At 57.1% G+C, this 21,406-nt stretch overlaps 1 protein-coding gene across 3 annotated transcripts in view; it reads right to left on the minus strand.

The window, feature by feature from the left end:
• The window catches only part of LOC146805541 (ATP-binding cassette sub-family C member 5-like), a 1,766,780-nt gene that overhangs the window by 1,516,867 nt on the left and 228,507 nt on the right, over positions 1-21,406 (minus strand). For 2 of the 3 annotated variants that reach the window (XM_085622799.1, XM_085622798.1), the window contains exon 4: positions 258-405. The exons of the other annotated variant lie outside the window; for it this stretch is intronic. In XM_085622799.1, the coding sequence (XP_085478925.1) occupies positions 258-405 (148 nt within the window). The remainder of the gene's footprint in view (positions 1-257; positions 406-21,406) is intronic. 3 annotated transcript variants of the gene reach the window in all.

Below are 21,406 nucleotides of genomic sequence, written 5' to 3' on the forward strand. Positions count from 1 at the left end.
AGGAGTGGATGCTCAACTTTTTTTACCTGTGGCATGGCAGATAGTTATCGTAAGAGTGTGATCCACATACAGAAATCCACTGATCTCAGCGTGTTAAACAGTTTCCACATGGAGTACACTGCTAGTTTTTTTATCTAAAACACGTATTTATATGCAACCGGGTTTTAGCTGTATACTCTCTTTAAAAAATGTGCAAAACAGGCAATAAGTATGAAAGGGAACCATACAAAACAAAATGTAAAGAGAAATATACTTACAGGACCAATAAAGGTTGCCAACATGGTGATGATTATAGAAGCTAATGCAACCAAAGATCTAGTTCGGCAGAAGTACCACATCACACGCGCCAGGGAAGCTTTCTCTGAGCCACAAATTAGGAGTTCTTCTTGCCAAAGTTTCTCTAACCTGGTCACAGAATAATAATAAAAAAGTCAATGTGGGATTGTTAAATTCTAGAGCTCCTTTTTCCTGCACCCCAGCAGGGCTGACAGACTCCAAAACCCACCCCTGAGCATAATGTGGAGCTACTAACCTTGTTAGGACCTGGGCCTTCTGCTACCTTCCAAGTGTATTCTGAAGCCCTAGGACACTTATGAAACTACTGTAAAATACACTGAACTTTATTGCCAAGAAACTAGATGTACGACATGCTGCATAGTGAATCTGCTGTAGAGATATTTTACATGTTTGAACTTTCTCGTGTGCTGTGCAAAGAAGTAGTTACAGATAAGAGAAAGTCATTATCCTCTAACAAAGTGTGGAATTATGTTTAACTGCTAAGCTATTGCACAGCTTCCAGGCTATTGAAACTAAAGCAATGAAAGTCACTATCTTTTTGCTAAAGGATTAGAATAAACGGGATAATCTAAATTATTATTTAATATTTAAGAATTCCCTGTATCTGAGTCCATCCCCCCGCCACAAGTAGCATTCGAGAGTAAGGTGCCGATCACAATCCGGTAAAAAATTCCCCCGTGCGACTCGTATCGGGTCTTTTTACCGTACGAATCGTACAAGTGCCGTACGAACTGGCAATCACGATTCGCATGGTAAAAAGTCCATACGAACCGCACTGGGAATCATTCCCCACACGTCCTCGGGTCGGAAAATGTGTCCGACACGTCCTCGGACGATTTACCTTACAAACGTGAAAAGCCAAGTCCGACCGAGGAATCACGATCCATCCCGTGCGTCCGAGCGTACAACCGTATGGAAAAAACACCGTCCGCACCGAACACCCATAGCAACCATGGAGACATGTGCCCGCATACGCGCCCAACACTCCCCCCAGCCCCCGTACGTCCGACACGTACCCCCCGTGTATGTATACCCCCACCCGTCTAGGTACACCCCAGTACGTTCCAGTCGAACCCCCACCCCAGTACGTGTCATACCCCCGTCAATGTACACCCCCCCACCCCTGTACGTGTCGTACCCCCGTGTACCCCCACCCCAGTACGTTCCAGTCGTACCCCCACCCCTGGACGTGTCGTACCCCCCGTGTACCTACACCCAAGTACGTTCCAGTCGTACCCACACCCCAGGACGTGTCGTACCACCGTCAATGTACACCCCCCCACCCCTGTACGTGTCGTACCACCGTCTATGTACACCCCAGTACATTCCAGTCGTACCCCCACCCCAGTACGTGTCATACCCCCCGTGTACCTACACCCCAGTACGTTCCAGTCGTACCCCCACCCCAGTACGTGTCGTACCACCGTCAATGTACACCCCCCACCCCTGTACGTGTCGTACCCCCCGTGTACCTACACCCCAGTACGTTCCAGTCGTACCCCCACCCCAGTACGTGTCGTACCACCGTCAATGTACACCCCCCCACCCCTGTACGTGTCGTACCCCCGTGTACCCCCACCCCAGTACGTTCGAGTCGTACCCCCACCCCAGGACGTGTCGTACCCCCCGTGTACCTACACCCAAGTACGTTCCAGTCGTACCCCCACCCCAGGACGTGTCGTACCACCGTCAATGTACACCCCCCACCCCAGTACGTGTCGTACCCCCCGTGTACCTACACCCAAGTACGTTCGAGTCGTACCCCCACCCCAGGACGTGTCGTACCCCCCCGTGTACCTACACCCAAGTACGTTCCAGTCGTACCCCCACCCCTGGACGTGTCGTACCCCCCGTGTACCTACACCCAAGTACGTTCGAGTCGTACCCCCACCCCAGGACGTGTCGTACCCCCCGTGTACCTACACCCCAGTACGTTCCAGTCGTACCCCCACCCCAGTACGTGTCGTACCCCCCGTGTACCTACACCCCAGTACGTTCCAGTCGTACCCCCACCCCAGTACGTGTCATACCCCCCGTGTACCTACACCCCAGTACGTTCCAGTCGTACCCCCACCCCAGTACGTGTCATACCCCCCGTGTACCTACACCCCAGTACGTTCCAGTCGTACCCCCACCCCAGTACGTGTCGTACCCCCCGTGTACCTACACCCCAGTACGTTCCAGTCGTACCCCCACCCCAGTACGTGTCGTACCACCGTCAATGTACACCCCCCCACCCCAGTACGTGTCGTACCCCCCGTGTACCCCCACCCCAGTACGTTCCAGTCGTACCCCCACCCCAGTACGTGTCGTACCACCGTCAATGTACACCCCCCACCCCTGCACGTGTCGTACCCCCCGTGTACCTACACCCCAGTACGTTCCAGTCGTACCCCCACCCCAGTACGTGTCGTACCACCGTCAATGTACACCCCCCACCCCTGTACGTGTCGTACCCCCCGTGTACCTACACCCAAGTACGTTCCAGTCGTACCCCCACCCCAGTACGTTCCTGGCGCACCCCCAACACAACCTCCTAAGTACGGAGCGCACCCCATGCCCCAACATCACAACCGCATGTACGAGTCTTACAAAGCCACACACAAGGACAAAATCGTACAACCAAATGGCCCATGTACACACCGTACACACGCTCAAAACGCACGTACACAACCAGGACAAAATAAAACAACACAAGAATACACCAGTCGAAAGGCACACAGCCACTAAACATGGCCAACAACCACTGAAATAACACAATCACTGACCTGCAACTGCCAAAAACAAACAGAGGCCCAATACACCACCACTCCTTATAACACACCCACCCAAAATTCAAAAACTGCCACACCCACCCATGGACCAATAAAAAGGGCCCACACACACAAACCATGAGCCTTTCCAACAGACTCACTGCTGCCAGACACCACAGAACCAGACTACAAGCTACACCACACCTTACACTTGCACACCTTCAAACGACCACCCTCACAAACACCCTCTCATCACATTCACACACACACACAACCATCCACACCCCCCCCCCAACATCCACACCCCCCCCCACACCCACACCATCCCCACCCACACCCCTCACCATGCCCACTACCAAGAATCCAAAGTTCAGTCACCGAGAGTTGGAGGTCCTTGTTGATCAAATCCTCAGAGTCGAGCCACAGATCTTTGGAACATTGGTCAGAAGCACCAGCCAGGCAGCCAAAACAGCCATGTGGCAGACCATCGTCGATGCTGTGAATGCTGTTGCGGACACCAGGAGGACCAAGCAGGATTGCCAGAACAGGTGGTACGATCTGCGGAGGAGGGTCAGAGCCAAGAGGCAGGAGGAACACGACCAGGCCAACGCCACCGGAGGAGGGCCCTCCCGCAGAGCCGTACAGTACCATCCCTGGGAGGAGAGGGTGATGGCCATACTGCCGGTGGAGGCAGTTGAAGGAGTAGAAGGACTCCGAGACCCGGGTGAGTACACAAACAACGCACCTCACATGGGGGGAACTGCAACCACAACCAAAATCAATAACAGGCACGCAACCACCACAAGCCATCGCATTACTCAACCACACTCCATGAGCAGGCACATGCCACTGCTGCCACCATGCCCCATGCACCCAGCTGGACAATGTCAAGTCACAGGCCACAGAAGACAACAACACATGACACGGTAACCCGGATGGCGGGAGGCTGGGCACCAAGAATCACATAGTGCGACTCCAAAGCAGACAACAATGCCCTCTGCCCATATGGCCTAGGTCACAGCCAGACAAACACTGTGTCCCAACACAGGAATGACTTGCCAGCAAATGGCGGACGCCTTGCATCAACACATGGGGGTGAAGGCACTGTTTTGCACATGCCAGCAGCTAATGAACAGCCAACAGTGTGAAAGAGTGGCAGCACACACCACCACAGCAGCAGCGCACAGACACACAGCAGACAAAATGGGTGCCTGGAGATCAGAAACAAACTCACATCAACAGGCCAAGGGCCACTCAAAGATCTGCTAACAGTGTGTGCCCAGGAAGCTGGGCCAAGGTGACAGAGGGTGACACACGGAGGGAGGGAGAGGGGGACACAGAGGGAGGGAGAGGGGGACAGAGAGGGAGGGAGAGGGGGACTGAGAGGGAGGGAGACGGACAGAGGGAGGAGGCTGACACACGGAGGGAGGGAGAGGGGGACACAGAGGGTGGGAGAGGGGGACTGAGAGGGAGGGAGAGGGGGACAGAGGGAGGAGGCTGACACACGGAGGGAGGGAGAGGGGGACACAGAGGGAGGGAGAGGGGGACAGAGAGGGAGGGAGAGGGGGACTGAGAGGGAGGGAGACGGACAGAGGGAGGAGGCTGACACACGGAGGGAGGGAGAGGGGGACACAGAGGGAGGGAGAGGGGGACAGAGAGGGAGGGAGAGGGGGACAGAGAGGGAGGGAGAGGGGGACAGAGAGGGAGGGAGACGGACAGAGGGAGGAGGCTGACACACGGAGGGAGGGAGAGGGGGACAGAGAGGGAGGGAGAGGGGGACAGAGAAGGAGGGAGAGGGGGACAGAGAAGGAGGGAGACACAGGGAGAGCAAATCAGTCCTTTGGTGTGTGGGAATGTCTGCTCGTCAGCAGGTGGACTGCGTGCATGTAGACAAGGGTGCCCAGTGCCAGAACCCCCCCTCTTCATCATGGCAAAACGCAGGGCCATGTTACAACCTGTACACGAGCACAAGGACAGCCACCTGCATCATATGAGTGTGTGGATCCACTCCATGTGCACATGTACAGTGCTACAAGGAAGGCGCAAACGCATAGCTCGGCACACATGCACACTCCACTGCTGACTGCAGTCACACTTGACGCAGCAAGTAAGACTGTGCCACACATAGTTAAAGGGGCCAAATTGGTGCCCAAGGGACACACACATGCACAAGTGCACTGTGAGTGGAATGCAAGACAGATCCTAATTCCAAGAGGAAATGTGCCAACTTTGTAACGGATGAAACATGGATGTTGCATGGATCAAAATTAACATTGTCTCTCTCACACACAGGTCAACGTCGTGCTGCACCCCCCAACACTGGGGGGGAACACTCACAGGACCCGGATCTGCAGGAGACCGATCCCACCGGCAGCGACCACTCTCACCACTCTGCGGACGACCCCGACCGACCTGGCCCCTCTGGTGTCCAACCACCTGCAGCACCTGCGTCAGGTACAACCGTGCCAACCACCACCCCCACTCCTGCCACATCCCAGGAGACACCCAGGATCCCTGCCCCAACACCACAATGCAGCCAGGCTCGCCAGGAGGGACACGGTGTCCCGGGCACCCAGGAGGAGGCAGGCGACAACGCCAATGCCACCCCTCAGGGGTCCCGGAGACCCCATGTGCCCACAAGTGCAGGCCAGACGCAAGTGGGCAGGGGTGGTGGGAGTGGAGAGCGGCGGAGGCGCGAGCCTGACCAGTTGGCTGGGGATCCGGTATTTTCCCATGTCCGTAACATCCTGGACTCATACCGGCAGGACACCACGGGCATGGCCCAGGTTGTGTCCGTCCTCGAGGGGATCAAGGTCCAGCAGGCCCAGCAACATGCGGAGCTAATAGCCTGTCTACAGCTACACCAACGGAGGATGGAGGACAGACAGGCTCAGCAAGTGACGGCGTCCCAGGGGATTCACGCTGAACTCCGTCGGATGGCCGACACCATGGCCGACCCTCCCTGTGCCAGAAGGCGGAGAACATCACCACCCACAGGGAGGGATCATGAGGAGGAGGAGGAAACATCCGACGGAGCATCCCAGACGTCGTCACGGCCTGCTGCTGAGGTTCCCCGCAGGAAGCCGGGTCGTCCACGGAAAGGACCGTGAGGGTGGCTGCTACATCACCATCTCCCAGGACACCTGGCCTGGCACCTGGCCCACTGGAGCAACAGCATCACAGCATCAAGAGACATTCTCTGCCACATGGCCCTGCTGGTCACTGGCTGACCAATGTTGACAAAGACTGTGGCATGGACTCTGAGGATTTCCAATGGCAAGGACACCAACTCCCCTACTGAACTTTGGATTCCCTAATCCCGGAAAGGCCCTCACTTGGCCCCCCCCCCCCAATAATAAATCACACTATTAAGAGTAGATGCCTGCTGGTAGCATTATTACCTAACATGTGTCTTGTACAGTCTAAACATGCCTGAGTCATCTGTTCACTTCAACCATCCACACCCTGGGGCCTGAGTCTGGCACAGGACACATGGGTCACAGTTTTCTAGGCAAGACAGACATGGAGCACCATACACACCCGTGATGGTCAGAACCAGCTGAGGGGGTGGCCGAACAACCGTGCTGACAGACACATTGAGTACAGCAACACTCATGCGCAGAGGTCAGGGATCCTGGCCCGTGTCCTGGGGGGCACCCAGGTACGTGTAGACAGGTGGCAGAACCATGTCCTGCAAGCTTGAGTCCGGTGGATGCAGAGAATGGGGTCATGGACAACGTTGGATGCATGGGGATGGCACATGTCACAATACCCACACAGTCATGGACATCATGCCCATTACACAGTCTCAGCACACACACACAGCTTGCATCTTGCCACTCGACACATTGACACATAGCCACAATCAGGGAATACCATGCCAGACATGCAGGATGCACCGTGCCAACACACCAGCATTGACTGAGAAGAGGCACCTTGGAGGCATAGGGACACCTTTAATAGTCATGTGTTTGGGATTGCAGAGGCAACTTGAAGTACACATGAACACATCATGTGGAGTAACATGTGGCTCCAACACTGGCACCCCCCTTCTGCAGCACAAATGCGTGATAGCCATGGAACTGGCACACAAGTGTCGGATAATAGCTAAATACCCACAGCTGCTCACGGAGAGCCTGCCATACACCATACATCCGCTGATGTGGAAGTCCCACGCCATGTCAAGACAATGTTAACCGTATGTGTCCGAGGGCAGTGTCACACACATTGATGCCTTCATCACAATCCACCATCCCATCACTGATGACTGACAACCAGGCAGCCCATCTATTCAGGTGTACCCAGCTGCATGTCGTGTCCCATGGGGATGCCACATGTCTGCAGAGGACCCAAACCCCGACCGGGGCAGTGTGCACACATCGTGAACAACTGCCACACCCAATACACCCCAGATGCATCCCTTACCCCATGGAGACTTCCAAACGTGTCCGTGCCTGTAACGCTGAGTCAGCCCACGATGCCATGTCCATGAGGAATAGCAGTGCCACAACAATGCAACCAGCAAACGGCATGCGCAGGTACCTGGGGAAGAGAGACACACAAGAAGTCAGCCACAAGAAGCACAGCCACTTGCATGTGCATTTACTCGACACATGTATGTATGACAACATGCTAGGTCACAATTATGCCTGGGGAAATACTACCATCACTGCCACCATCACTCCAGTGACACACCCACACACACCTCTGACCCACGTGCCATACATGCAGGTGGAGACACACATCACAACGCATGCCACACGGGGACCAATGCGTGCACACTCAGACCCTGGTACTCACCACTAAGCAAAGAAGTCGCGTATGAGCCGAGTCCGGATGTCCTCTTGCGGCTCCACATCCTCCACATCACTAGCCCCATTGCCAAGCCCTTCGTCCTCCACGGGTGGATGGTCCTCGTCATCTTGATCCAGGATGAGGGGCACAGCTCTTTCAACTGCCATGTTGTGCAGCATGCAGCAGACCATGAAGATCTTGCAGACCTTCGCCGGGGCATATGGGAGTGCGCCGCCGGTCTTGTGGAGGCACCGGAATCGGCTCTTCAGCATGCCAAACGTCCTCTCTATCACTCGCCTTGTCCGGCCATGGGCGGTGTTGTAGCGGAGCTGGGCCGGCGTGATGGGGTTGCGGAGAGGTGTCAGCAGCCAAGGCATGTTGGGATAGCCAGCGTCCCCTAAATGGAAAGCACATGGATATCGTTAGAACTGGCGAAGCGGTAGTGCTGCTCGGCCAAACAGAATACAGGACAGACAGACTGTACCCACCAACAACACATGCACGTTCGTTGCGCAGCTGCATCATCATATCAGGCATCCCGCTACGCCTCATGATGTAGGCATCGTGTGCTGATCCTGGAAAACGAGCACAGACATGTGAAATCACCATGTTGGACAGACACACCACAAGGGCATTGATGGAGTGGTAGTGCTTCCGATTGCGGTACGCCACCTCCCGTGCGTGTGGTGGTACCAAACCTACATGTGTCCCATCTATGGACCCAATGACATGGGGCATCCCTCCCAGGGCATAGAAACCACGCTTGACCTCAGTCATCTGTTCAGGGGTTGGGAACTTGATGAAGTCATCCAGGTGAATCAACATGGCCTCCAAGAAATCATGCAGCACACCGCTGAACATGCTCTGGGACATGCCACCAACATGAGCTATGGTATATTGGAAGGTACCCGTGGCAAGGAAATGTAGGGCAGCCATTACCTTCAGCTGGGGTGTCAGTGCCGTAGGATACCTGTGCTGCGGTTGCAGGTGTGGTGCCAGTCTCGCCGTCAGCTCCAGAATCAACGGTTGGGTGAAGCGGTAGAGCCGGATCCTGTCATTCTCCTGCATGGTGGCCAAGTCTGGAATTCTTCGGGCAACAGGAGGCGCTCTGCAGTAATTTGGAAGTGACAAGGAAGAGTGAGTGCACTACGAGAACAACTCATGTCTACTGAGCACATGTAAATCTGCCAATACACACATGCCACATAGGGAGTCAGGCATGTGCTACATGCCCAGGACACGTACGGATGCAAGGTGACACTCCTTCCAAGACCCAGCTACACACGGTGATTGAGAACCTCCCCATGCCACGCCATGGGAATAGCTGTGTCCCAGTGCAAGTGCACTGCCCGACGCAAGACAGGAGTGACATACACCCACACATCAGCAGAAGTGTGATGCTGATTGCAGAGACTGGCAGCGGAACACTTGAGCCACAGGTCACATGACATTACACTAGTCCAGCCCACACACCTTGCCATGAAGGTGCACATGTCATGACTCCCCACACATTCCTTGTGAGTTTGCTGACATGGCCTTGTCACGCTACTCCGTGTCCCTTGCATACATGTGCACCTCACATCCGGTAACACATGTGGCATGGTGTTGGGAACAGTGTGCAATGACAATCTACACACAGCCACATGTTGGTTGCTGCAACGGCTGCAGCTTTTGAGGGTGCAACAACATCAACCGATGTAAATCCCGGACACATATATGGCATAGTCACATTGTGCACTGTGGGTAGTGATGAGTCATGTGTCATGACCCCTGTACCGGGCATCATGGGACACTTCCGTGTGTTGGTGTCCGTGCCATGCCAGTGACGCTCACCCCAAGTGCGCAGTCCCACATGCACACATGTCAAAGGAGTCAAGGGCATGCCTGGCACACATTGCACCCTCACACAGTACACATGTACACATCTCATCATACATCTGGTGCCTTCTCCACTCAGGAGGCATGTTCCACATCACAGCCTGTGACACCTGTGCCCAACACATGTGGTAATGCACAGACGATGCCTTGGTGTCCATTCCTGGACAAGTATGTCCATCCATGGACAAGTATGTCCGCCCTATTCCGACATGTGTGTCGCCTATCACCACAGTGATGTGTAAAATCCGCCGTACTGCTGCTGAGAGGGCCTGTGCATGTTCCCAAATCACTGTGGGAGTGCTGCCGTATGTGTACCCATCGTGATGGCGAGCGTAGATGCGAGTGTACGGTCCGTACCACTACGGGTACGCATACGCGTGCAGACCCATAGTGATAGTGAGCGTAGATGCGAGTGTACGGTCCGTACCACTACGGGTACGCATACGCGTGCAGACCCATAGTGATAGTGAGCGTAGATGCGAGTGTACGGTCCGTACCACTACGGGTACGCATACGCGTGCAGACCCATAGTGATAGTGAGCGTAGATGCGAGTGTACGGTCCGTACCACTATGGGTCTGCACGCGTATGCGTACCCGTAGTGGTACGGACCGTACACTCGCATCTACGCTCACTATCACTATGGGTCTGCACGCGTATGCGTACCCGTAGTGGTACGGACCGTACACTCGCATCTACGCTCACTATCACTATGGGTCTGCACGCGTATGCGTACCCGTAGTGGTACGGACCGTACACTCGCATCTACGCTCACTATCACTATGGGTCTGCACGCGTATGCGTACCCGTAGTGGTACGGACCGTACACTCGCATCTACGCTCACTATCACTATGGGTCTGCACGCGTATGCGTACCCGTAGTGATAGTGAGCGTAGATGCGAGTGTTCGGTCCGTACCACTACGAGTACGCATACGCGTGCAGACCAAAAGTGATGGAGAGCGTAGGCATGCATGTACGGGCCGTTGCCATGCATTTGGGGTGCCCTAGGGCCCCCACACGCACCGTACCTGTGTGTGATGCTCCAAATTACATGGGGGACAAGTATTAAGGCCTACATGCATGCTGGTTGTCATGGAGACCAAGTTCAAAATTGGAAATTGTTCTGGAAGGTGCACAGCAGAAGTCAGTTGGGATTTGTCTACTTTGTTGCAATGTGTTTGTGGGGCTGACATCATGCAGGAGAATGAAACCGATAGAGAACCCACAGACTGCTAGGTTTGAAGGGATTGGTGGAAACATAGGATGCAAATGTGAGTGACCAATCTCTCTGTACTCCTGTGCATGAGACTGGGCAGAAGGGCACATATAAGGCAGCCAGGTCCCATGAGGGAGCACTTGCCTGCACATCTTTGCATTCGTCGACCCAGCTGCTGCTACTGATTCCCTGGAACCATGTCAAGGGCTGTGGAGAGGACACAGCCATTCACCCTGGAGGAGAACATGGCTCTGCTGGATGTGATCCTCCCACAGTACTCCATGCTGTATGGGCGACCAGGTTATCAGGTGAGTGCATAGGCCACTGCCACAGACTGTCCCTATGTGGTGACTGTGACTTCTGCCATTGCGTCCAGGTGTAACACACATGCCATGTACTGTCGGGGGGGTCCCAGGGGGGGGGGTGCCTGATGTCTCCCAGCAGTGCCCTGAGACAGGAGGGGTGGGTGCAGAGTCCTCCCAGCAGTGCCCTGAGACAGGAGGGGTGGGTGTGGAGTCCTCACAGCAGTGCCCTGAGACAGGAGGGGTGGGTGTGGAGTCCTCACAGCAGTGCCCTGAGACAGGAGGGGTGGGGGCCTATCACTCACAGCAGTGCCCTGAGACAGGAGGGGTGTGTGCAGAGTCCTCCCAGCAGTGCCCTGAGACAGGAGGGGTGGGTGCAGAGTCCTCCCAGCAGTGCCCTGAGACAGGAGGGGTGGGTGTGGAGTCCTCACAGCAGTGCCCTGAGCCAGGAGGGGTGGGTGTGATGCACAGTGTGAGCCTAGATCATTGATTGTGACATTGCCATCATTCCACCTGTGTACCCACTGTGGCACGTACTGCTTTTTCCCTCACCAGGGGATGATGTCCCTATGACAAAGGTGCAATGCGTTGGCTGCATGACATGCCTTGTTGTTACCAGCTAATTTGTACCCATATGTCTCTCTGTGACATGTGGCTGGTGTATTGATGTGGTGTCACTTGTTCCTCCTCACAGGTAGGCGCCACTGCCAAGGAGCAGATCTGGCTGACCGCCGTCAGTGCCGTGAGGGGTGTGGATGGTCGGAGGCGGCGCCTGGCCCAGGTGAGGAAACGCTGGCAGGATATCCGGTGCTGGACGCGGAGGATTGCACGGCTCCTGCTGGGGGACTCACCTGAGAGCCACAAGAACCGCGGCCGCCGCCGTCTGAGCCACCTCCACAGGCGTGTGCTGCCGGTGGTCTTTCCAGACCTGGAGAGGCGCTTACAGGCGATGCAGCAGCCGGAAGGGGGTAGGTACATGTGTGTTTGTTGTGTGTCACCGGCATTTGTAAGGGCACAGTAGCATGAATCCACTGGCAGGGTTTAAAGGTGCTGTGCAGATCCTGTTTGGCCCAGTATAGCGCTGTGCCCCTGCCACCCTTCCCCTCCTTGCAATGTGTTCCCTGGTCTGTGTGTAGTCACTCCTTCCCAGGGTAATGTAGGCTGGCGCTTTGTCCACGGGAACAATGTCTGTAGCATCATGTGTGGGGGTGGTGTGTAACAGGTTGTGGGACCTTGCCTGTGCACTGTCAAGTTCACTGCATGTGGGTTCCATGTCAGTTGGCACTGATGCTGACTCCAGACATGGGAGTTGGTCTCTCATGTGTCATGCCTTACAGCGCGCATGTCCTATGTAGTGGCCTGTGACATGATGTGCATGACTGTGCGATACACATAGTGCAGGGATGGTGACGTGTGTTGCTGTCATTACCATTCAGTAGCATGTAGTTGCGTGCCCACTACTGTCCCCTGGGGCACCTTTTCCTCAGTGGTGTATGTGTCATCATGAACGTGGCCACTGTCAGTGTCTACAGCGTAAGTTGTGCTCTGTGCCATTGTCCCCTGTCACCATGTATATAGACGTGCTAATTTGTACAGGTGTCCACTGTGCAGCCTGACCTGATTGTCCTTCTTCATACTCACAGTTGCCAGTGCCTGTGTGTCTTGTTATACTCATCTGAGGATGGGCACTGGTACCTCATTATTTGTACAGGCGCACCTTGGCTGTTTGGCGTCCAATCTTGCTTTTTGCCTGCCCCTGTGTGTATCACCCAGACCATGAGATGTTGGTGCCACCTGTGTCTCCACAATTTGCCTCGTGTAGGGTCTTGTTGGGGCGGGCAATGCCTATGTGTTAAATCCTGATTACCACTTGCTGGGTCTGGGCAGTGTGTGATGTGCCTGGACACACACGCAATGTGCAGTGACCGAGTCATGTTGTGCATGTTTTCAGCATTACCTATGCAGCATGTGTCTCAAGTTCATGGATATGGTCCCTGGTCATCGGTATTTTCGCAAACGCTGTGTGGTGCAGATGCAGTGCTGGATTGTCCCCAGGACCTGGGTGCTATGTCAGACTCCTTTTCCTGTGTTTCGCTATTGTCTCATGCTCTCCATGGTATTTCAGTGGCATGGTGGCTCAACCAACTGTGTGTTGCATGCCCTACATCGGTACCCTGTTCAGTAGATGTTAGGGATCTTCCTTTTCAGGCCATGCAATGTTACCTATGTAGATTGGACTCATGTGACAGATGTGTACAGGTGTCTGAATAATTTCTGTCTCTCCACCCTGCCCACAGCATCGTCGGGGGACACAGAGGGAGACATGGACACAGACCAGGCGGAGGGACCGAGCACCAGTGCCAGCCGTGACATCGGGGCTGGCACATCGAGTGGGACAGAGGCGGAGGAGAGTGTGGCCGAGGACCTGTCGACTGGCACATCAGACTACGAAGCTGACAGGTCCGGGGACGATGTCTCCGAGTGGGCACAGGCTGCACCAGCAGCTGACAGCGGAACAACACCTCGCACCGCCCCCTCAGTTTCCACCAGCCGCCTCCCACTTGCTCGTGTCCCTTCCCAGCGTGCCCGGTCACAGCATGTCTCCTTCCTGCCAGGCACCGCGCCCCCTGCCCCTGTCTCCACTGCTGCCGCCAATGCAGAGTCTGTGGACATCCAGCGGCAACTGCAGGTTGGTCAGGCTGCGATCCTTAATGTCCTCCATGCCCACGGCAAAACCCTCACCAACATCGAGGCTTTCTTGGAGGGCATTCATTCATCGCAGGCTGACCAACGCAACTTGCTGAGGTCCATCGACTCCACACTGACTGCAGCAGTGGGTCTCCTGCAGCGCGACCTCCCCCCACCTACCCCTGCCCCATCCACACTTCCCACTCCCATGCCTGTCACACGTACACCCAGACGTCGGCATGCACCCACATCAACGGACACGGGCACCACACCAGCAGGGAAGGTCCACCGCACTCCTCCTGACACGCACACACAGGGTGAGGTAGGCACACCCACTGGGTCGGGGGGCAAACGTGTGACACGCAGCCATAGTGGGAGTCCGCATTCCACCCAGTCCACTCCCTCCAAATCCCCTCCCCTCAGCTCTCCTGGCCACATCTCCCCCAAGGACTCCTTCATGGCCGCTCTGTCCCTGAGCCCCACAGTTACACCACCACGCAAGCGGTCACGGAGGTCCCCGGTCAGGGTGGTTGAGTCTCCCCCCCTGTCTCCACCCTCCCCCGGTGGCGCTGCGACCCATCCCTCTGACCCCCCCCCTCCTTGGGGCCTGAGGTCCCTTCGGGTGCAGGGGACTCCCTGGATGACCTTGCAAAGGTGTGTAGTGCCATCCTGGCCTCCGCCTTTGGCACTGACCCACCCCCTGTGGTGGACTCCTCCATCCCTGCACCCACAACGCCGCCCCTTTGCCCTGATGTCCCTGCGGTGCCTGTTGCTCCCCCCCCCCCTGATGCCCTCACCAGTGTGGAAGACGATGCCATTTGACTGTGCAGGCAAGGTAGGGGACACGCATCCCACTGTGTCCCCCATCCAGCTGAGAATCATTGACTGCCCTATGGGCTTTGTGAAGATTGAACTGCCTGCGATCCACGGACATTGTGCTCCTGCAGAATAAAGCTTAATTTTGTTTTCATTATCACACTACTGCTATGCTGGTATTGGTGTTGGTGGGGCTGCTACATGGTTTTGGGTGGTGTGTAAGGGTTTGGGTGTGTGGGATATGTAGTAGTGTACTGCTCATTGGTGGGACCCTGTGATCTGTGTGCCATCACAAGGTGTTGGCTAACTTTCTTTGTTCATGTAGGCAGTTACTGCATGGTGCACTTGTCCAAGGGTGTATTCCTTCCTCTGTGTACCCAACTTTCTTCCCTGCAGGGTGTTCCCAATGTTTAGCGCAGAGCTGTGTCTACATGAGCTGTGTGTGTGACGGAGCCCTTCTACTTTGGCCATGCATGCAGGGCCATGTCTCCACCTGCGACAATCGTGGCATCCTTGGTGATCACTGTACTTGTGTGTGGAGTCTGTTGACATGAGTTCATGGGGACATGTTCCCTTGTAGCCAGTATGCATGTGGATAATTCTGGCCTCACACACATGTGTTACACCCCTCCAGTCTCAGGGCACTGCTGGGAGGACTCTGCACCCACCCCTCCTGTCTCAGGGCACTGCTGGGAGGACTCCACACCCACCCCTCCTGTGTCAGGGCACTGCTGGGAGGACTCTGCACCCACCCCTCCTGTGTCAGGGCACTGCTGGGAGGACTCTGCACCCACCCCTCCTGTGTCAGGGCACTGCTGGGAGGACTCCACACCCACCCCTCCTGTCTCAGGGCACTGCTGGGAGGACTCCACACCCACCCCTCCTGTGTCTGGGCACTGCTGGGAGGACTCTGCACCCACCCCTCCTGTGTCAGGGCACTGCTGGGAGGACTCTGCACCCACCCCTCCTGTGTCAGGGCACTGCTGGGAGGACTCTGCACCCACCCCTCCTGTGTCAGGGCACTGCTGGGAGGACTCTGCACCCACCCCTCCTGTGTCAGGGCACTGCTGGGAGGACTCTGCACCCACCCCTCCTGTGTCAGGGCACTGCTGGGAGGACTCCACACCCACCCCTCCTGTCTCAGGGCACTGCTGGGAGGACTCCACACCCACCCCTCCTGTGTCAGGGCACTGCTGGGAGGACTCTGCACACACCCCTCCTGTCTCTGGGCACTGCTGGGAGGACTCTGCACACACCCCTCCTGTCTCTGGGCACTGCTGGGAGTGATGGGCACCCACCCCTCCTGTCTCAGGGCACTGCTGGGAGGACTCTGCACCCACCCCTCCTGTCTCAGGGCACTGCTGGGAGGACTCCACACCCACCCCTCCTGTGTCTGGGCACTGCTGGGAGGACTCTGCACCCACCCCTCCTGTGTCAGGGCACTGCTGGGAGGACTCTGCACCCACCCCTCCTGTGTCAGGGCACTGCTGGGAGGACTCTGCACCCACCCCTCCTGTGTCAGGGCACTGCTGGGAGGACTCTGCACCCACCCCTCCTGTGTCAGGGCACTGCTGGGAGGACTCTGCACCCACCCCTCCTGTGTCAGGGCACTGCTGGGAGGACTCCACACCCACCCCTCCTGTCTCAGGGCACTGCTGGGAGGACTCCACACCCACCCCTCATGTGTCTGGGCACTGCTGGGAGGACTCTGCACCCACCCCTCCTGTGTCAGGGCACTGCTGGGAGGACTCCACACCCACCCCTCCTGTGTCTGGGCACTGCTGGGAGGACTCTGCACCCACCCCTCCTGTGTCAGGGCACTGCTGGGAGGACTCTGCACCCACCCCTCCTGTGTCAGGGCACTGCTGGGAGGACTCTGCACCCACCCCTCCTGTGTCAGGGCACTGCTGGGAGGACTCTGCACCCACCCCTCCTGTCTCAGGGCACTGCTGGGAGGACTCCACACCCACCCCTCCTGTGTCAGGGCACTGCTGGGAGGACTCTGCACCCACCCCTCCTGTGTCAGGGCACTGCTGGGAGGACTCCACACCCACCCCTCCTGTCTCAGGGCACTGCTGGGAGGACTCCACACCCACCCCTCCTGTGTCTGGGCACTGCTGGGAGGACTCTGCACCCACCCCTCCTGTGTCAGGGCACTGCTGGGAGGACTCTGCACCCACCCCTCCTGTGTCAGGGCACTGCTGGGAGGACTCCACACCCACCCCTCCTGTCTCTGGGCACTGCTGGGAGGACTCTGCACACACCCCTCCTGTCTCTGGGCACTGCTGGGAGTGATGGGCACCCACCCCTCCTGTCTCAGGGCACTGCTGGGAGGACTCTGCACCCACCCCTCCTGTGTCAGGGCACTGCTGGGAGGACTCTGCACCCACCCCTCCTGTGTCAGGGCACTGCTGGGAGGACTCCACACCCACCCCTCCTGTCTCAGGGCACTGCTGGGAGGACTCCACACCCACCCCTCCTGTGTCAGGGCACTGCTGGGAGGACTCTGCACCCACCCCTCCTGTGTCAGGGCACTGCTGGGAGGACTCCACACCCACCCCTCCTGTCTCAGGGCACTGCTGGGAGGACTCCACACCCACCCCTCCTGTGTCTGGGCACTGCTGGGAGGACTCTGCACCCACCCCTCCTGTGTCAGGGCACTGCTGGGAGGACTCTGCACCCACCCCTCCTGTGTCAGGGCACTGCTGGGAGGACTCTGCACCCACCCCTCCTGTGTCAGGGCACTGCTGGGAGGACTCTGCACCCACCCCTCCTGTCTCAGGGCACTGCTGGGAGGACTCCACACCCACCCCTCCTGTGTCAGGGCACTGCTGGGAGGACTCTGCACACACCCCTCCTGTCTCTGGGCACTGCTGGGAGGACTCTGCACACACCCCTCCTGTCTCTGGGCACTGCTGGGAGTGATGGGCACCCACCCCTCCTGTCTCAGGGCACTGCTGGGAGGACTCTGCACCCACCCCTCCTGTCTCAGGGCACTGCTGGGAGGACTCTGCACACACCCCTCCTGTCTCTGGGCACTGCTGGGAGTGATGGGCACCCACCCCTCCTGTCTCAGGGCACTGCTGGGAGGACTCCACACCCACCACTCCTGTCTCAGGGCACTGCTGGGTGGACTCTGCACACACACCTCCGATTTCTGGCACATACACGGTGGGGTTACGCACACTGCATTAGAGGCTGACACTGGTGTGGTGGGGGTACGCTCCGTACGTCCGCGGGTGTGGGTACGGGTCGTACTTACACTGTTGGGCAGGGGGGTACGCTCCTTGCATTCGCCGGTGGGGGTACGGGTCGTACTTACACTGTTGGGCAGGGGGGTACGCTCCTTGCATTCGCGGGTGGGGGTACGGGTCGTACTTACACTGTTGGGCTGGGGGTACGCTCCGTACGTCCGCGGGTGGGGGTACGGGTCGTACTTACACTGTTGGGCTGGGGGTACGCTCCGTACGTCCGCGGGTGGGGGTACGGGTCGTACTTACACTGTTGGGCTGGGGGTACGCTCCGTACGTCCGCGGGTGTGGGTACGGGTCGTACTTACACTGTTGGGCAGGGGGGTACGCTCCTTGCATTCGCGGGTGGGGGTACGGGTCGTACTTACACTGTTGGGGTGGGGGGTACGCTCCTTGCATTCGCGGGTGGGGGTACGGGTCGTACTTACACTGTTGGGGTGGGGGGTACGCTCCTTGCATTCGTCGGTGGGGGTACGGGTCGTACTTACACTGTTGGGCAGGGGGGTACGCTCCTTGCATTCGCGGGTGGGGGTACGGGTCGTACTTACACTGTTGGGCTGGGGGTACGCTCCGTACGTCCGCGGGTGGGGGTACGGGTCGTACTTACACCGTTGGGCTGGGGGTACGCTCCGTACGTCCGCGGGTGGGGGTACGGGTCGTACTTACACTGTTGGGCTGGGGGTACGCTCCGTACGTCCGCGGGTGTGGGTACGGGTCGTACTTACACTGTTGGGCAGGGGGGTACGCTCCTTGCATTCGCGGGTGGGGGTACGGGTCGTACTTACACTGTTGGGGTGGGGGGTACGCTCCTTGCATTCGTGGGTGGGGGTACGGGTCGTACTTACACTGTTGGGCTGGGGGGTACGCTCCTTGCATTCGTGGGTGGGGGTTCGAGTCGTACTTACACTGTTGGCATGGGGGGTACGCTCCATGCATTCGTGGGTGGGGGTACGGGTCGTACTTACACTGTTGGGCAGGGGGGTACGCTCCTTGCATACGCGGGTGGGGGTACGGGTCGTACTTTCACTGTTGGGGTGGGGGGTACGCTCCTTGCATACGGGGTGGGGGTAGGGTCCGTACATATCCGTCCCCACGCTATGTGATGTTTGTGCGGCCCGTACCCAGGCCTTTGCCACGTGGGTGCGATCCGTCCCGCCATTGTTGGGGTGACGTGTGTGGGCGTGGTCCGACTCGTACCCACGCTCTTCAGGCGTGGGTACGGGACGTACCTGTCTGGTTGTGTTGCCGGTTCGCGTGGTGACGGACTTCCGTTGTGGCGGTCGCTGGATTATCAGGACACGCCCCCACCCCCTCGTGGTGACCAGGGCATGGGAGTCAGGTATGTCCAGGCCATGTGTAGTGTGTCACTCATGTGGTTGTTTTGTGGCCTGCCCTGGTAGTGCCACCCCCACCCCACCCCACTTTCCCCCCTCCCTTAGTTATTCTGACCTTCTGCGGCGTCTGCGTCGTAACCTGTAGAGGAGGTGGACTGCTATGAGGGCAGGGATGACTCGTAGGTTCGGGTCCATGTCTGTCCGTCACGTACTGGTCCTCCTTGTTCGCGTCGTCGTCTGTCCGTCGCGTACTGGTGGTCCTTGTTCGCGTCGTCCTGATTTCCCGGCAGTTTTTGGCTGCCGCAAAATATTCACCGTGCGGGGTGACGTCGGTGCGAATCGTGATTCCTGGGTCGTGAATGGCTGGCTGCGTGCGTCCCGACGTCAGGTCGGCGCTTTCCCGGATCGCATTGGTAGGTGTTTTTTGTTCGGTCGGTCTTTTTTACGATTCGTACGGTAATGGTGTACCCGTGCGAATCGTAATTCCATGTTTGTATATTTTGACGACCGGGTACGCGTCGGACGGAGAATATGCTCCGTCCGACGGTTCGTACCCGGTTTTTACCGGATTGTGATCGGCACCTAAGTCTTGATTGTCTGACCGGACTACAATCTAAAAGTCCAAGATAAAAGTGCGTATTTGCTAAATGAGTGATCTTGCAGTAGCAACCGATTCCTGTGCTTCCTCAGTCAACAATTCTAACAAGGGATACCAATTCGCCCCCAAATTCCTTAGGGCCAGAGGACTGGCCTCCATACATTATCCAAACTGAAGATGGCCATGCTGAGGTGAACAAATCCTATCAGATAGCAGAGTTATCCCACAAACTCAAATATGGTTGCTTTGAAGAACACTTTGATTAAGGCGGCCGATTGATATCTAGGTCGTATAGATACTCCGTCTCGACGGCGTCAGAGCATCTGTACCGTCAACATAATGGGCTGCCCGGCAAATTTAGATGTGGGCGGACCTTAAGTTTAATCATGGTGGAGACTACTCTGTTTTCACAGTGATTAAACCTAACCAGCGGCCCTGCGAAGTAAGGGCCATCCAAGGAAGACCTCTAATTCTGCCGAACTAATTTAGATAGGCTGAATTAGAGGTCAGTTTTCACTGCTCATCACCGGCAGGAAGATTCTGGAGGTAAGGGCAGTGACAACTGCTAAATGCTCCCCTCGCCATGGGATAGAACTCCCATAGCGAGGGGAGCATTTTATTTTTTATTTTCTGTAGGAAAACCCACCTTTGGGATTTTCTTTATGAAAAGAAATAAGAAAACAGTTTGTTGCAAGGCTCTGCCATGTTGTCAGAGCCTTGCACCGAACTGTAAACAACACTGGAGGGGCGGAGCCTGCTCGCGACCAAGATGGCCGCTTGAGCCGAGTGCTCCGCTATACCGTCTACATATCCGTTAATTATCCTGCAACTGAGCTGAGTATGAGATAAGTTCTTGTGCCCCCTGACCTCCGGAGACCCGTGGCAACATTTTGTGGTGTTCCCGGCTGCCGTAGCACGACTTTGGCCTAAGTTGGAGCATCTTCTGGGACCGGCCGGGCTGGGCCCCAAGCACCAGACTTGCGTGCGTGCAGAGGGTGGTGTACACCTAGGCCTGCTGTGGATCGGAGGCGGATGATACGCATGAAGCGCCGCGGCTTACACACGCGGCGAAACCCCAGCCCGGATTATCACAGCGGGACCTAGCGGTGAGTGCCCTAACCCCTGGTGCGGCTGCACGGGACTCGGTGAAGTCCCCGCTATCCGTTTCGGCACCCGCGCTGGAGTGGAGCACACAACGGGTGGGAGCCTGAAGCGCTGAGGACATCGAGCCCACTCTGCCCTGTATTGGTCTTCAGGGCGCTCGGCGGGCACACGGAAACGGGTGCCCGCAGCGGCCCCACCCCCCCATATTTATTGGCGGTGTATTCCAGAGCCTGGATCCACGTCCGCCAAGAGGCCGCCATTTTGGACGGGCAGAGACCCGAGCCTGTGAGATTTAACTGAGTGCCTAATCACGCCGGGACTAGCGGAGTCCCCTGGGGGGCTCTTGGAGGAGGCTGTGTTGCACACTGGGAGCA

The sequence above is a fragment of the Triturus cristatus genome, chromosome 8 (genome assembly GCF_964204655.1).
Source record: "Triturus cristatus chromosome 8, aTriCri1.1, whole genome shotgun sequence".
NCBI classification, from domain to species: domain Eukaryota; kingdom Metazoa; phylum Chordata; class Amphibia; order Caudata; family Salamandridae; genus Triturus; species Triturus cristatus.